Source organism: Nipponia nippon, unplaced genomic scaffold (genome assembly GCF_047370975.1).
Source record: "Nipponia nippon isolate SJK-2023a ecotype South Korea unplaced genomic scaffold, ASM4737097v1 scaffold_8, whole genome shotgun sequence".
In the NCBI taxonomy this organism is placed as follows: Eukaryota; Metazoa; Chordata; class Aves; order Pelecaniformes; family Threskiornithidae; genus Nipponia; species Nipponia nippon.
The window spans coordinates 13,820,867-13,839,487 of NW_028262402.1; the positions used below are offsets into that span (position 1 = coordinate 13,820,867).

General features: G+C 38.5%; 1 protein-coding gene across 6 annotated transcripts in view; it reads right to left on the reverse strand.

The window, feature by feature from the left end:
- Nucleotides 1–18,621, reverse strand: part of APC (APC regulator of Wnt signaling pathway) — a 95,211-nt gene that overhangs the window by 50,671 nt on the left and 25,919 nt on the right. For all 6 annotated transcript variants that reach the window (XM_087741340.1, XM_087741339.1, XM_087741341.1 and 3 more), the window contains exon 2: nucleotides 10,821–10,973. In XM_087741340.1, the coding sequence (XP_087597466.1) occupies nucleotides 10,821–10,955 (135 nt within the window). In that variant the 5' untranslated portion in view covers nucleotides 10,956–10,973. The remainder of the gene's footprint in view (nucleotides 1–10,820; nucleotides 10,974–18,621) is intronic.

The following is an 18,621-nucleotide window of genomic DNA, read 5'->3' on the forward strand; positions in this document are numbered from 1 at the left end:
ATCTTTAGAATTGCAAAGATAATGCTAAAAAGGTATTACTTATTGTGAAATCATACCAACGAACTTAAAAAGACACAAATCAAACACAATATAATGCCACTGCTGCTTTACTGCTTAAATAAATTCACTGATATTTTAAATGTGTGTTTTGTAAGATGCTAAATGACTTTTATAACTGCATTTTTAGTTCACAAGAACTTATTCGCAAAAACAGAAGTTATTTGCAAATGTCTAACTGCCTTAGTTGTGCAGTCACTGAAGAGAAGTATTTCCCAGAATTCATCATTTATTCATTTTGCAAAAATCAGTTCAGCTTATGGGATTTTCTTCCACTCATACATTAGAATTTATCAAATGACCAATACACATTAATATCTTCAAAATTACTTGTATTTTTAGCAGTACTTTTAGAGGATCTATCCATTGCTCTGTCCCTTGCCTATCTACCCGTATTCTTCTGCCCAGTGCCACAATCCTGATGTGAGTCTCCTCTTCCCTCCTGAAAGGCATGGGGGCGTGGGGCACCACAAAAACATTCTGCATGTGCAAATCCAACTGAGAGTAAGGGAATTAATTTGAGAAGAAGATGAAAGCTCACATTAGGGGGAAGAAAAAAAAAAAAAAAAAGAAAGAAAAAAGCATATAGTGTTTCCTACTCTAACCATGATGACAATTTTCCCTTGAAATACTTACAAGCGCCTACATGTTGGGAAAGGAATTACTGAAATTATATGGAAACCAAGCATATATTGGAAAGAAAATACTGGATGAATTTACACAGCACAAGTTACAGAAGCTCAGATTTAGCACCTATTCCACAAATACTTACACAGGCAAGGAATGTTACTGGTGAATCAATGGCTTTTCTCCCTACTTGTTCATCAAACAATGCATTTGTTGAAAAACATTGAAAAATAGTATTTTCATGAGTTGAAAGTAAAAATCTTCAGAAATTTAGCCTCAAAAGAGGCACTGACAATGTTAATGGAAGACTACTAGGCAACAAAAAGACAGAAGCTAGTACTCTGCCAACTTGCCCCTAAGAATTCTGCAGACGAACAGCCTGTGTGTGTAAGACTATATGCAGCTCGTTTCACTCTCAAACTAGACTAGCTAGCTATTATCATGTACAGTAAGACTGTTCATACAAGCAGTTAAATAAAGCAAATATGAAGACCTGAGGAAGAAAGTAGGAATCTAGTATGGTTACTCTAAGAACAAAACAAGGTGTCACCACATTCTGTCCATTTTTATCACACTTGTTGTGCAGAACAGGATGAATATAAAGCTAAAACAGGCTTTCACCAAGAGCAGGGATATAGGCCTACCTGCTGTTCAAATGCCTATATGGCCAACCATTTGGAAGAGGACCTGACTTTCAAAGTGTCAGATCCTATGCTACTATTATATTGTCAAAGTTCTCCCTTATTAAATAGGTATAATGTGGAATTTCTACAGCTAGCTGATTCATTACCATGCACAACAGAAACAGTTAGCTTCTAGTGAATTCTTAAAATCTATATTACTTCAGAATAAAAAACATAATTCAGTTACACTGAAAGCAAAATATACATTATTATTCACTCAAAATATTTTGGTAGGTTGTACTGAATGTAATTGGATTTTAAGCACTGTCTGTCCAGGATGCCACATTGCTGGGTGAGATCTGTATCTCACAAATCTCAAGCGAATTCTATCCTCCTAGCTCAGCCGTCTGTAGACGGTGTTTCTGACGGTGACTGCAGCCACGCAATTTCCATGACATATGCAACCCACTCACAGTAAGAACATAGCTCATTCAGAGACATATAGTTTGGCTGAGAAATCCAACTGACAGAAGAGGATGGAGTTTCAGTTTAGTTTTAATACTGTAAAAAAATATTTTAAATAAAATATATTTTCTGGAAAAAAGTTCAGTTTTTTCCTGCAGACTGCATTTCTGTCAAGCAATACCTTTCAAGAGAAATATACCTGACTCTCTATAGATCATCATATACATGAAAATCTGTGTTTAAAGACTTCATTTGCACAGGTAAATTAGAAAATAACACTATTTTATACAAGGGTATATTTTCATCTTTACTGTGAGCATTAAGCATGCTAACTTTGGAAGGTTTTTTTGTAGAATAGGTGAAATTGTATCATAGGGAGTACAAACTAGCTGAAAAAATCAGGGTGGCATCGCCTACCTTACAGCTGGCATTTCATTAATGTTTGAATGTGCAAACCCAAATAAAATGCATTTTAAATCTTATTTTGGTGGTATTTTTTTACCTAAAGAGGAAAAAAAGTAAAAATAAACTCTATTGTGTAAATTACTATTTTTTTGTAGTTCATTTCAATCACAAGATTTGTTAGTGCTACAAGCAAAGAACAGATCTGGGGGTCAGATTCATTGCAATGTCTCCACCATTGAAAACTGACACAAAGAAGAATTTCACAGAAATTTCTTTAATTTATGCTTTTGATTCATTGATGCCCTCCATAGTTGCCTCCTCAAAAGCAGGAAACTTATTACACATTTGCTACTGCACCTTGAGCTGTTCTTCAAAACACTTCTAGTTCCTTCTACATTTCCCTTTATTGTCTGTTGTAATTTATGTTCCTGCTTAAAGCTCCCCTAAATCTGGGCCACAACAAAATTCAGTGAAGTATCAAAGTAATCAAGACAAAGCCTCTACTGTGTGCCAGACAGAGCATGTATCAAAACAAGCTTTAAAAAATGGAAGTCCAGAGAAGAAAAACGAGCTCTGTTAAGTCAGCAGAGTGCACAGTACCATACAAATAACTCCTAAGAGCCAGGAATACAAAGTATTAAAAAAAACCAACAACCTTTAACTTTGGCCACATCAGCCAGAACGCTGAAAAATCAGTCAGACAAAATGAAGTTGACTCATTAGAGTTGGCTGGAAGACGCATGGAAACAACGCCAGGACAAGGGCAGATTCAACACAGGCACCAATTTCTGAGGTACACTACTTGCATGGCAATGAGCAAATGAAGGGGATGCTAGAAGGTTCTCACCAGCTGGTGACACACAGGCTAATTAAGGAGGGAAAATTTATGTTCAACTGCTGCTCGTAACAAGCAATAAAGAAGTTTCTTTCACTACCACCTGTATCCAGGTAAGCAGGATTCTTCTCCAAAAAGCTGTAAGCCAGGTATGCACAGGCAGAACTAGGACGATGAAAAAAAAAAAAAAAGTGCCAGAAACAAAGGGTACAGTAAAAAATGCCAATGTGTCCACAACCTCATAGCAGCACAGTATTGACATCACAGGATGATCATGATGCTTTGCAACTGCTTCATAAATTGTAAGGAAACTATGGGATCATATGGGCAACGTAAATTATTCAAGTTTTCTGGACCTTTATATAATAATCTAACAACTCTGTTTTCATAAAAAAAAAAAAACACCAAACCCCACCACCCAAAACCTACCACTTTTAAATGTGACAAAGTTATCCTAGTGCCACCTCATACAGAATTTTTTGAGTTAAATTACCACACATTTTAGTCCCAATTGACATAAGTACAAATTTTCACCGAAAACGCTTTCATGAAATTATTTGCTAAACTGTTCTCCAGGAACATAAAAACTAATGCACTGGTGTCGTGGTTTAACCCCAGCCAGCCACTAAGCACCACGCAGCCGCTCGCTCACTCCCCCCCGGTGGGGTGGGGGAGAGAATCGGAAGAGTAAAAGTGAGAAAACTCATGGGTTGAGATAAAGACAATTTAACAGGTAAAGCAAAAGCCGTGCGCACAAGCAAAGCAAAGCAAGGAATTCATTCACTGCTTCCCATGGGCAGGCAGGTGTTCAGCCACCCTCAGGAAAGCAGGGCTCTATCATGTGTAATGGTTACTTAGGAAGACAAATGCCATCACTCCAAACGTCCTCCCCTTCCTTCATCTTCCCCCAGCTTTATATACTGAGCATGACGTCCTATGGTATGGAATAGCCCTTGGGCCAGTCTGGGTCAGCTGTCCTGGCTGTGCCCCCTCCCAGCTTCTTGTGCACCTGGCAGAGCATGGGAAGCTGAGAAGTCCTTTACTAGTGTAAACTCTGCTCAGCAAGAACCAAAACATCAGTGTGTTATCAACATTATTCTCATCCTAATCCAAAACACAGCACTCTAACAGCTACTGGGAAGAAAATAAACTATCCCAGCTGAAACCAGGACAACTGGGGACCATGCTACTTTTCAGGTGGCCAGAGCTTTGTGGTGTATCTGCTTAGACCTTCCCATTAACACTTTCTGTTGAGCTCCCAAGGACTGAAAAGTTTTTAAACAAAACAAAAAGCTAAACTATAAACCAGGATAATGAGCTAACCTTTTAATTAAAAATATTAACCATCCAAATAAAAAAAAAAAAAAGTTACTTCAAGAAACACTTCAGTTGCTGTTCTTCAGTCTCAGTACACACACACACCCTGGCCTACTGTATGCTTGCTGGGCAGATGTGAACTGCAGAGCGCTATCTGGTCCAAGAAAGGGCTCTCCATCACTGGCCAGGCAGAGATCTCTTATTTCCTACTCTACCACAGGCTCTTTGGGTTTCTTCTTCAGCCATGAGCTCCCAGGCTGCTGCCTCCTTCACCCCACTCCAGCGCCCCGCCTCCAACCTCTGAAGACCCCTCTCCCTCTCCTTCACAATGCTTGGGAGCTCTAGAAGGGAAGGAAATTCCTCCTCGTCCTCCTCCCCTCTTCTTAAGGGATCATAACCCAGCTAGGAAAAAAAAAAGAACAGAACCAATAGCAAATGCTGTCCTTTACACTGAGACGGACCAAACGCCCATCCACATGAACACAGAATCACAGAATACTTTGGGATGGAAGGGACCTTTGAAGGTCATCTAGTCCATCCCCCCTGCAATGGGCAGGGACATCTACAACTAGATCAGGTTGCTCAGAGCCCCATCCAGCCTGGCCTTGAATGTTTCCAAGGATGGGGCATCTACCACCTCTCTGGGCAACCCCTTCCAGTGTTTCACGACCCTCATCGTAAAAAATGTCTTCCTTATATCTAGTTTGAATCTACCCTCTTTCAGTTTAAAACCATTACCCCTTGTCCTATTGCTACTGGCCCTGCTAAAAAGTCTGTCCCCACCTTTCTCATAAGCCCCCTTTAAGTACTGGAAGGCTGCAATAAGGTCTGCCCGCAGCCTTCTCTTCTCCAGGCTGAACAACCCCATCTCTTTCAGCCTTTCCTCATAGCAGAGGTGCTCCAACTAGAAATCTTTTCTCCGAAGATAAAAGGAAAAAGGGAAAGGCAAGATGAAGCTAAAAAACACTCTCCCTTTGGAAAGAGATGGGAAAGTCCTGTTATCTGACACAGTAAGTGTCCCCAGCAAAATGTATAATTTCTGGTACCTTAGAAGAAAAACTGTTGTTAGATTTCCAAAGATGGGATTGCAAACATGGGTATCCATTAAATGTATTTATCTACCATCTACTTGAGGAACCTCATATACAGATAGATAGATACACACTACATATGTACGTAGCACAGGACAAAACTGTTAAGCTGTATGTATCCCAGGTCTCCGTAAACATGTCAGGCTTCAAATTCTCGTTTGCAAGCACATGGCTTACTATGATACACTGAACTAAAAATTCTTTTGCCAGTTACAAAAATATCTCCTAGCACCTTCTGTGGTTTACAATGAGGATCACTAAACACTGAGGATGATCAGAGACAGCCGATCAGAATACAGTAGGTTTACAAGGTTAAGTATCAAGAAATGGTGGCTAAGCAGTCTGTATGACCATAAAACGGGGTTTGGTGAGTTAAAAGAAAATGTGATCACCTGCTTACCCAATCAAGGAAACATCTGATAAAAGTAGTCACGTATTCCAAAACAGAGAATCCCTCAGCAGCCATTTTAAAGCAAACCTTAAAATTTAGGCAAGGGGGATAAAGGGTACCAAGAGTATCTGAAATCTCACGTCAATACAAGTGTAAACTTTTAAAAAAAAGGATGTGATTTCAGCCACTGGTATACCTAATGTAAGGGATCAGCACTTCTTTTTATTCTTATGGCTTATAGATCACAAAATGCTACTTCCATACAAGGCTGACAAAGAGTTCATGTCCAGAAAGTGTAACAGAGCATCAAAATATTGCAAGCCAGTTAGTTCCTGGAAGGTTCTGAACATAAATCTTCTGTTTTTATAAACAAACGTATGTTAGCAAACTCCAAGCTGGAAGCAGTACATTTTTCAGATTCCCTCTTTTTAATGAAACAAACAAGCTATTGTAACTGTTAAGTTGCTAACTTACAGGAAGTTACATTTGGGGATAAAATAAAATGCAACTTAGTCATATTTAATTATAAAATCACACTCAGTTCTAGTAACATACAAGCTTTCTCACATTCTCACAAATCCATCATAACAGAAACAAGAAGAAAAACAGGCACCATGGCATCTTCTTTACCACACTTTTTACCTTTATTTCTGCAAATTTGAGTATTAATTAATCAACCTCACAAAGTATGCACAACACTGCCATAAATCTGGAATATTATATTCTATAGGCTTAAAATTTCTTTTGCAACCACATTACGTCATCTTAGCTTAACATTGTACAAACACATTCAAAATCAAACTCCTCGAAATATCTTAGCACTTTTTATTTAGTCAAAATCCATTCCAGCCCAACACAATAGCATCACAAGGTTTATTACCCTGCTGTCTGATTAGTGGAAGAAACCCACAAACACCATCCATGTCAAAAATAAACCACTCTTGGGGCCTGCACTGGACATCATAGTAACTAGCCCTCTAGGACTTTGTCTTTTAAACCTGCATTCCTTAAAACAAACAAACAAACAAACAAACAAACAAACAAACAAACAAACAAAAACACCCACAGAAAATTATTAAAACTAAAACCTTTATATGAGGACAATGATCTGTGGAAAAGCCACCCTCCACAAAACAGAACCACAACAAAAAAAAAAAGAAACATGAATAAGCAGGTAATGATTTTCTTAGAAAAAGAATTTAACCATGTTTAACCTTGTTTCTTTTCAGTGTATATTTAGCTGGTTAGAACGTTTCTCAAAAAATTTAAAGATATCTGAATCAGTTCTACTGACAGTTTTCCTGTTTTATTATTGATACGTGTGGACACAATACAGAGGATATTAAATCAGCTGGAAAAATCATATGTATATTAAGTGTACTATATAAAGACAAAAGAGAGAACGTTTTGCCTACAGAGCATCACATATACTAAGGATAGCTTTCTTACACAAGATAATACACATTACTCATTTACTGTAAAATCCAAGCACTCAGAGAGTGAGTGTGGAAATCAAGCATGATGCTACTCTTTTGCTACTTCTTGAGTACCTAAGTTACATATATCTATTTCTCCCCAGATTTTATATGAGGAAAAATGCTGACATGAATTACCTATGACAAAAAAAAAAAAAGCCATCCTTAACAGAAAAATCCTTGGCTTCTACAAGAGCCATGGAGGAGATTCTTCGTTTGCAACACACATCTCAAAAATCGAGGTCTTTTTCTGACAAAAAGTCTCCTACATTTACATGCACAAAGTATAGCTCACGTTGGGATTGCTTTTTGTCTCTTCATGAGTTTTACGGGTTTTGAATTTAAATAAAACTTGTTAATTTTTTGCTAAATTCATCCATAGTCTGTGTTTTATGCAGCTACTGTTACTATCTACATCTAGACACTGAAACTGTTTTTCTTCATTTATGGGCCAACATCATTATTTCATTGACCATCAAACAGCGTATTTGTTGATTTAGAGAGAACATTTTATCATACGGGACTGCTTTATTTCATCTGACAGTAAGCCAATAGTAACAACTGAATTTCCCAAGTTAGTCATAATACTCTGAGGGATTTCTTTTGTTTGAACAGTTAATCCCTAGGACAACACAAATTAAAAAAACAATGTGGACACTGTTTTACTAATCATTTTGGCACCCCCGTTATCACATTTATCTTTGTTTACCCATCATGTTGTTTTCTGGTCAGCAAATGTACAGTTTTCACTTTTAAGTATGAAATTCAGCTTTAAACATGAAACATTCAGACACTGTTCTTATATAGGTCAGTAGTAGTTTATAATAAATACATGTGGAAGATGAGCTCATGTTAAGCTTTTAATTCCAGTATGATTACCTTACATTTCTGAAATGGAGCAATTATAAAGACAAGGCACACTTACACAACATTTTAACACTACTACTTCCAAAATAAATTTCTTTAAAGATACCATATTGTGTTTAAAACGCCCTTCCTATTGCCTTTCACAACCCATTAAAGAATATAAAGTAAAAGAGGAGACACAAGCAAACACGTTAACAATCCAAAGAATCACTGTGAGATGTTTCAGCACTAGCCCACAGATCAAAATTCATGGTGCAAGAACAGTGATGTTTGCCACAGAACCACAGCTTGTCTTCCCCAGTGCTGCGCCCCTTCTCCCATTAATATTTGGGATTTTACTTGGCAGGAGGGTCTGTTAGGGCTCTGTGACACTTACATGCTCCTAAAGGATCTTTTTTTTCCAAAGTATTTGGAGTTTTAACTGCTTATACGGTAGTCAAAGGGCTTTCAATCTCCCCTGCTTTGGTTCTTCTAATTATTTTTCTTGTAATTATCCCTAATTATGGCACTGGAACCATACAAACCATGCAGTTTCTTTCAGTGGAACAAAGCCACAGCATACTTTCTCCAAAAGCCTGCAAAACTACAATTATCTCCCAACTAAAGGTAATCCTGCAATGATCCCCACCGAACTTCCCCCACAGACTCCAACCAGACTCCAAGATCACTCCCATACCATCCTTCACGTTCAAGTCAAGTCAAAGCTAGGTTTTGACCCTTTCCAAACACATCCAAAACACACAAGGGAAAGAAACCGCTTCTTGGTCCAGGTGCAGGAGCAAACACTCCTGAGGAACACAGCTGATTAGGATTTCTTCATAGAATATGGATTAAAAAAAAAAAAAAAATCTAATTCATCTGAATCATCTCCTCCCCATCCATCCCCCAAAGTGCAAAGAAACATATTGAGTTTGATATTTGAGTTGGAGTTTTTTTAGGATAAATTCCTTAGATCTAGAATGGCATTTCAGGAGAGAAAAAAATGCAGCATCTACTCTGAATATGCTCATATGCACTTCTCTGTGGAGTGTAATAGAGCCACTTTCTGTTTGGTGGTCTGCCAGGTTTGAAGGACAGAAAGCTGTTCCACATCCCAAATTAATGCCCTAGAGACCAGCTTATACAGCTGGTCTGTCTTGAGGTCAGTGGAAATTTAATTATCTGCACAAAAGTTTAAAAAAAAAAAAAAAGGGAAAAAAAGGAAAAATAACTGTATGGGGTCAAAGAAGGGGGGGGGGAAGACATTTTCACTCCTTTTTCAAACGATGAGGAAGATCATCTCTCCTGTTCCCTCCCTTATTTTAGACTGCAATGACAGGGAGGGAAGGGGAATTACTGGCAGATTTGTTATAATATTATTTTAAGAAAAACAGTGTAAATGATAGAACTAGCTTTCAGATACATAACTGAGGAAATAAACTATTTTTTTTTTTCCACAGCTACTAATGCCAACCACTGTTTCAAGTATCTGGTGTAAAGGACTATAATTTCCTTTCAATTTAGGTAGCAAAGCCATGTTCATTTTACTCTGCAACGCAAGGATTAAACATATGTGAAAAATTTGTGCCTCTTTCAAGTGTTGTAACTAGTGACAGTGCTTCAGAACACAAAATTCTTGTTCTTACAGTGAATATACAGGTCACAACCTACATGCTGGAGGAAAAGAAAGTTCAGTTCGAAGTATTTTTAATTGCTACATTCATTATATTACTATATTTAAAAAAATAAAGATTAGTTATAAAGGAACAGTAAGTCTGCAATATGAAGATCAGAAAGCAAGGTGACAGACATACAAACATTGTTTAATATTTAGAATATGCCTACCCTATACAGGAGTATATGCAGAGCTACCAACAATTTCTGAGCCATATTAACGGAGGTACCAAAAGCAGTCTGGTTTTGGTAGCTGTTAGCGAAAAGCAGCAGGATTTGTCAGCTTAGGAAGAGTACTACTACATTAATGCACCTATAATGCTTGTGAAATTCTGCCTTGTTCAGTATCATGGATCACACAGATGCAGCTGTGTATGTATTTTCCTACTGATTAAAATCCACCTGAATTCCAGCTGAGCCTAGTGTTTCCTCTTTGATAGGTGGCTCTGAAGGCCTACGCCTAACCAATAAACACCAGAGGGGACAGATCTGGGTGAAATTATTAAGTATGAATTTAGGCTTTGGGAGAGGCTGGAGAAACTGTGGGCTTATTTAAAACGAACTTTTCCTTTTGGCCTGTTAAATATTATAATTGTAGTAAACCTCAGAATTTTTAAACTTAAACTTCCAACGCTGAAAACCTCCAGTCTCTCCCATGTTTTCAAGAGCTGAACAATACTTCCTTTGTCAAACTATGTCAGCAGACCGGACTCCCTGCTGGTAAGCACAGCAGTGCTAAAATGGTAGCACTTATCATGACACACCAGAAAAGAAGCTACGAAAATCGGAAGCTGTTTCTAAAAAAACCGTTTTGAAATATTTCAATTTTCAAATTTAAAAAAAAATAAATAGAATTATTCACTAAGTAGATTCAGTAGTTTTTCCTTACACAGCCTGGAAAAGGACTTCTGTAGGAATCTAAAAGCACACAAAACTTGTTGAGCAACTACCAGTCCATGACACAAAAGGCAGAAACAGAAACACTGATGTACACAGGCACAGAGCTTGCAATACCTTCATATTAGATGCCTCAGTTTCCAGTTTTGTTAGGTGATTTGAGTTATCCTCTAGCTCTTGCCGAAGGTTGGAGTTCTCCATCTTTAATGCCTCAACTTGCTTTAACAACTGATCATATGAAGCTGCGGCCATCCTGGGCTACCCTCAGCCCTAAAAAAGTAAGAGAAAATATTAAATATAAAAAAAAAAAAATTCTCTCTCTCTCTCTTTCCCGTTTACCACTCAACTTTCTAAATATTTAATTTAAATCCCTTAAATCAAACTATTAATGCCTAGAACTAATGACAGTTCAAAGACTTTTTTCAGTGGGCTTCCATTTGATACACATGATTAAGCAAATGAAAGAAGTTCATTAACAATTGCATTAAGTATTAGGGGAAGCCAGAATACATGAAAGAAAATCATAGCATCATACAAAAGCATCCTTATTATTTGCATTTCAATTCTAACACTGAGAAACTTTGCAGATAATAGACCATATTTAATCATTTTTGGATAGACAACAAGTACCGTCAACCATATCTAAAAGATGCTGACTGCCTACGTATTTTATGAAACGAAAGATAGTCACAGATGTTCAAAGTTCCTAGAAATAGCACATGCTAAAGGAGATGTTGTATGAAAGGCAAACAGCAAATACTGAGGAATTTTAACAAAAAAAAAAAAAGGCATCAAATGTAATAGTAATCAAGTCTTTTGTAAAAATACCGTCCAAGACATAAAGATTAAAATAAATATACGTAGAAAATTCCAACACAAGAAGCGGTCATATTGCACAGTAGAATAAAAACATAAAAGGCTATTCTTCATATCAAGATATCGCATATTATTTTGGGTAATACTGTAACACCACCACAATTATTCCTCCATTACAAAGGACAAAGAAACAAATACTCCAATTTAAATTATAATAATCAAATTGTTTCCCACTTTCCAAACCAAAAACCATCAAAGTTGTTCATCTAACAATGTAAGTTAACTAAAACATGGCTAGCCCTATTTGAAGCTCTTTGGAGTTGAAGCCATCAATTTCTTATTCATCAGCCATTCAAGTGAACAAAAGGAAGCCTAGCACTTCATATACACACAAGTTACCCTTCCAATGTTGTTGCAGGAATTTCCTAAGTATTCAGCCTCTAACTCAAAGGAAAAAAATACAAAAAGCTTATGGGACAACATTCCTTTTCATTGTTACTGCAGTACTTTGGAAAAGATGACACAATTAAAAGCTCTTATTTAGCATTTTCTGTGTATCCTCTCACTAAGCCTTCAACCTTACTGCTTGTGTAACTTCTTACGTAATCAACTTTGCTCTTCCAGACGAATCTTAATTGAATCATCCAGCCTACTAAAAAACGGGTAAAATTATTCCAAAAGGTTTTAGCTCCCCAATACAAATTTTGAAAACTGTGTTTAATCTTTCCAAATTTAAACTCAACGAAACGTAAAGAAGAATATACACAATTGAAGACAGGAACAATAACAAAAGTTGTAGTGCATGTTTAGTTTATTTCCTTTTCAACAAGGAAGTCTTCATGCCCTGAGCACCTGTCATCATCAAAGACAGGAGAAGGAAGAAGCCTGCCACTTATGGAATTGTGATTTCCATGACACTACCAATAAGCTGAAGAAAAAAAAAAAATCCCTAACATTTCTTTTTCAAAATTTGGTCATGCTTTACTGGAGACTTCATTTTTAGAGAAATGAAGGCAATCTGAAACATCTACTCTATTCTGTGAACACTGTGCTTTTACCATCAGTCTGTCTCACCTAAAAGGTGAAGACCTGTCAAAGACAGTTGTAACCAAAAGAAAAAAAAAAAAGACAGACTGCTTCTGTTCTATTTCATGTATGTTTTTATTTAATAAGTAATAGTTTCCATTCTTATTAATAAAACCAACAGCTGTAGTTCACATTTCTTTTCGGAACATACACTGCATGGACAATTCTGCACAAGCCCAAGGAAAGGTAGATAGAAGTGGAAACATTTTCACATGAGTTGTCATAAATTAGTATTGTAATATTGACAGAATCTGTTGGTTTCGACGCAAGTATATCACACATTTACTCATTTACATCTAATTTACAGAAGTTGCTGTGCGCCATGTATTTGACATGCATTTTGATTCTAGCTAGAATATCTTTTTCTCCCATTATTTTAATTCATGATTAGTATGAAAGGACAGGTAATGATAAAAAATATCAAGCTTTCCCATTTTCTGTCCACACTAAGGAATTCTCACTCAATGAATTTGGAAGTTAAAACAATTAGCCACATTAACAAGATGCATATGCACAGAGAAGAAAATGGAGAAAACTGAACGAGGGGAGGAGCTACAGCAGAAAGACAGCAACTGCATAGCTCTGGCATTTTAAATGCAAAATAGGCTTAAATGTACTTATGTTTAATGAGTAAGAATCCAGTTTCTGAAGGGGAGGTTTGGTTCGTCTTCTCCCCCTCCTGATCTAAGTTCCTAAGCTTCCTTTTCTGTAGTTTATTTTCATAACATGGAAGTAGGACACCACCACTAAGAGACAGCATTCTGCCTCAGACTAGGAGTCACTTCCTGATTTATTCAAATGTCAAACTTACTCTGTGGGTTTTCAGATTAAAAAAAAAAAAAATTGAGTCAGCTGATTACCACAAGCTGGGTAATCCAAAACATCTTCGTTTTTTTGTTAAATAGATGCCCAAATGGGCAATAAGCGACAGTGCCACAGGCAGAAACTCACTCCTGCCAGTTTAGCATCGGGCAGGAGCCACGCTGCCTGACTGGAAAGGCGCCTGCACCAGCAGGAATCGCAGCAATGCCTGGCAGCTGCTCTCCGCTGCCAAGGCATTCGCATCAGCACCTCAGGATATGGCACGAATTTTAAAAAGAACCTCCTGAGGCGGGGGGGGGGAAGCATACATCTTATCTTCTGGGAGCATGGCGAGGTTTGGGCAAAGTGTGTTTGCAGTCAGTACATCCACACTGAAAACTGGACTGAAGGCAGCCAGTCTCTCGTTAGCAATACGCTGCGGGCCACCTAGGCACCTGCTTCCAGCCATGCCTGCCGCCCCACTGGCGGAGGCACCTGGACTTCTTGGGGGCATGCAGATGCATACCTACCTCCCTGGCCCTCCAAGGTAATTCTCCTTTTTCCTGCCTGTAAAGGAAGGACTACCCTGTATTTGAGGAGAACAGTAAACTACTTTTTAGAAATAACGGGTCTCACCTACCCCAAGTGCACCAAGGTGTTTGATACAGCGCTCTATGTAGTAACAAGTGATAGGACGAGAGGAAACGGCCTCAAGCTGTGCCAGGGGAAGTTTAGGTTGGATATTAGGAAAAAATTCTTCACCGAAAGGATAGTCAGGCACTGGAACAGGCTGCCCAGGGAAGTGGTTGAGTCTCCATCCCTGGAGGTATTTAAAAGACGGGTAGACGTGGTGCTTGAGGACATGGTTTAGTGGTGGACTTGGCAGTGATAGGTTAACGGTTGGGCTCAATGATCTTAAGGGTCTTTTCCAACCTTAACGATTCTATGATTCTATGTAAAACCAGCCACAGTTATAACAGAGATGAGCAGGAAAACTGTACATGGGTGAGGAGTAGCTCAAAGACAACACTGGGCAGCACTGAAAGCCAAACTGTTGGGCTAGAGGCAGGCTGTTAGCAAAGCTCCCCCAAAACTAGTCTGCGACAAGTATTTTTATGTATTTCATTATTGACCTAGGCACAAGAAGTGGCATTAAAACTGGCTCCCATAAATTCAAGAGGCTTCACAAGGTCAGAGGACTACATGTAATACGCAAGAAACTTGATGAACTGAGAAACAGAGCAGTAGAAACAGGGTGGAATTAAGTAGCATTACAACGTAAGGTCACTCGTGTAGGAATCTCGTCACCTGGAAGCAGCGCGCAGGGAGAAGCAACTCGAGCACCTCGGCAGCCAGCCCGCAGAGCACCCGGGCAGTGACAACACGAGACTGGCATGAGGAAAGCAAACACGATCCCTGGAGTTATCCAGTCATTTTACAAAGACATGGGTAAGAGAAGTTAACTTAAGTCGGTGCAGAGAAAGACGCTAAGTACCAGGGGACTAGAAGGTCTCTCATATGAGAAGAGACTTGACGGGCAAGCCTTTGCTGCCTCAGCACAGCAAAGGCTGGAATGATGCAGCTACACTTTGTTATTGGGGAGGGGAAAACACTCAAGAGGGAGAAAAATATTTATGTTAAAACACAACACCGACACAGAACAAACGGGTATAAATTGGCCATTTATCAACGTAGGCTGGCAGCATCCATTAGGAGTTGTAAATTCAGCAACATCGTTCCCTGGCTCACTGCACAGGAAGGAACTGGACTTAGCGGTTCAGAAATCCAATCTTATATTCCTAAACTTCAATACAGAAGAATACTGTACTTATTTTTGTATCTCCAAGCTATTTGTATCTTTTTCTCCTGAAATAATGAAATACCAAAGCCGTTTCACGAAACACACTATTATTTAATTTTAAAATGGGGGAAACAGACAGAGGTAATGCATGACCACAAAGCAGCTTAGGCTTTCTGATGCTGAACACTGCGACACCTCTCGGGCACTTAGTTTGTAGAGTAAAATTATAAGGCACCATTACACACAAGCTGTTCCACGTATACTGAGCTAAAACCCTCAAAATTAAAAACTGCCTCTCTTCTGGAAATAGGTTTTTACCAATAGCCTCAAACTAGACACATCAGATCAGAGTTCAGGTCTCAAAACTAATCCTTGGATTTATGCTCCACATTATTTGAGTACAAAACGACTATTTTCAAACACAGAATTGGTGGCATCAATAGAAATTGACTGTATTGCTGCATCCCCTTCTTGTAACTTCCCAGTGGTCAAAACACTTGCCTTGGGGAAGGAGTCAAACTCTGGACCCTCTCATCCAGACAGAGCTCACAGCCACGTATCACCCCATTCACAGCAGAAGCAACCAGTAACCAGTCCAAAGGAAAGCAAGGAATAGTTTACACAGGGCCCACTAGCCTGAAGCTGCACCACTGCACACACACACATACAAACATATTCAAGATTACTGGGGCCAGAATCAGCTGAATCCAGAATAAATGACTCCTCCCTCCCCCCCCCCCCCCCCCCATATGAAACTACCACAGTGGTGAGCAGAGAGGAAGAGGAACAACTGGGCTCCAATACCCATTTCACATTTTACCCAGCCCAAGGGAAAACGCATGACATGCAACACAACCCGCCTTTGTGAAGGTCACTATTACACTTCAGTCAAGCTTCCTTTTGCACTCTAACTGCGTTTCTTCTTTGCAGAGCTGTCATTATTTGAAGGGAGGAATGGAGATACCCCTTTCTCTAGACTTACTCCAAGAAATAACTCTCTCGGAATACAGGAGCCTTGAAATTTAATTCCTTCATTGTAAGAAGCACCTAAAATCTAGGTCTCCTACTTCTCTGACCCATATTTCTCATCATTAGGAGGTTTCCTCTCCATCTCCTATCAAAGTAAGGTGAAATTATGACAAGAAATCTCATGCTTTACTGAATCAGCAGCTCACATGAATATACACATCAAAGAAGAATTTCAAGCTGGATATAACTCTCTTACACACTAAAATAAAAATTAATGAGAAGCCTAAATTTATGCAAATGTACTGTTAAGATTTAGATATGCATTTTTCTACATTAAGAAAACTACACCAATAACAACTTCCCAGAAATCGGGAACTTAGATGTACTCTTTTTAGTCTCAAATCTCAAGAGACAGGCAAAACCCCCAATATTCTCTGAAAACTTACAATTTTTTATTGATCAGAGCCTTTTTTTTAATTTGAAATCAATAAGCATATATATTCAACATGCCCTAAAGAGGTTCTACTTAAGAACCCCAACAATTTGTGATGTATTAAATCTCCTTATGAAAATATTTCGGACTCTCATTACTATTTTTCATCCATAAAAGCTATCATTGTTACCAGAGCATCCTATTTTTAAAAAAGCAACTTTTGTAGAACAAATTAGTCTTAGTCTTTTCAAAACAGAGGCTAAGAATAATCTAAGATATAAAACCCTACCATGTGTTTTTTCAACTACAGAGACCTAGCACTGTCTATATGTAAAGCTAGATAACGTTTTCAAATAACTACAACCTATTTGTTTCAATTTTAGAAATCTTCAATGGAATAATTATTCCGTCACCCACAGTAACTGCTTGAGGGTGATTTTTTTTTGGGTTTTGTTAGCAAGTAAGTTGTACTGCTACTTCAGACATCAAAATCAGTGAAAAAAGGCAAAAATACTTTCTTCAGTAAGGTCCAACTCCAAAAACACCCATGTCAACCAAGGCTCCTGTTCATGTAATTGATTTTGGATTATGAACTTTGTTGAGAGTAGTAAATCAGATGTTTAACTCTCTAATAAGCAAACAGAATTTAGCATTCTACTACCACCACTGGTAAGCAGATGTGCTCCTGCACTCTGTAACTGAAAATCTTTCACAATGTAGTTTATCTTCTTAATATAACAACTTGCAATCATTGTATCTAAAGCTCATGAATATCTAGATTATCATTTAGTAAGGCTGGAAAGGACCATTAACTCTGATTTCTTTCTACATCCACAAATTTTACCCAACCATTCAGTGCCAAGCCCAATATCTGGTCTTTATTATTCTTTACCATTCTACGAATTTTTGTGATTCATTCCCATGTGACTAATGGGGAAGTGTTTCTTCAAGGGCATATCACACTGAGTACAGGGACAAAACAGTCATACTCTCACGAGAGGTTTTTCCAATTAGTTTAGCTTAAATACATTTAAGAATAGATTTTTTTTTAAGCACTAGGTCTAGGGGTTCTGACTTGGAAGCAGTTAGTGCTAACGCTGGGACAGCTGGGAGGGCTGCACCCATGCCTGCCCCCAGCTGTCTGCCCTACCCATCTCCACAAGCTTCCCACCCAGGGAAGAGCAAAGGGCTCAGCTGCTCAAGTGGCAGCTGCCTAAACCACTGCAGATTACTGCCCGACTACCAAGGTAATCTGAAATAGGTGTCGGTTTAACTTGCTGTGCTGGGCCATTAACCACAATGGTTCAGCAGCTGTTACGTGGCTATTTCCAAAAGAGGGGCAAGGCTGAGAGACAGGGCCAGGAATCCAGCACAGCTGTTCTAAGGTAAGCCAGCCCCGCATACTAACTTCAGCCTTAAACGGACCATTTTCATATAGTTACCTTCATCAATACATTCAAGAAAATAAAGTGAGGGTTTTTTCGGCCATTCTTATTTTGAACATATCAAACTATGCCACTTTGCATTAATTCAATTTCTCTGTTGACTGAATCCTCTGTCAGATTTTCCACTATTTTCTTTGAAGCTTGTCTTCAGGTTAAATGGTTTATATGTAAATATCCTTCTGCTTGTCCTTTTTCAACTCTAGCAAAATATCAGCACTTTAAGTGTGGTGTTTAAGAACTTATCAAAAATGGCTATCAGTGGGCCAGGGATTGTCTCATCCATTTCAGTTTGGGGCAAGCTTTCCACGCTTGCTGATTTAAAAATGTTTATCCTTCACAGGCCTTGTTTAATGCTCTCCTTTCCTACTCACTGAAAAATACTCCATCGGGCTCAGATTGTAAAAGCACATTATCCTGATTCTTTCCAGACAGAGCAGAAAAACTGTACTTCTGCCTTCTCCAGCATCACACTGAACAACTATGTTATTTCCACCTGGTGATTAGCCTATGCTTTATTAAAACAGCTTGTGTTCCCAGCATATTTAATCCTCCTATTCTTCCTATTCC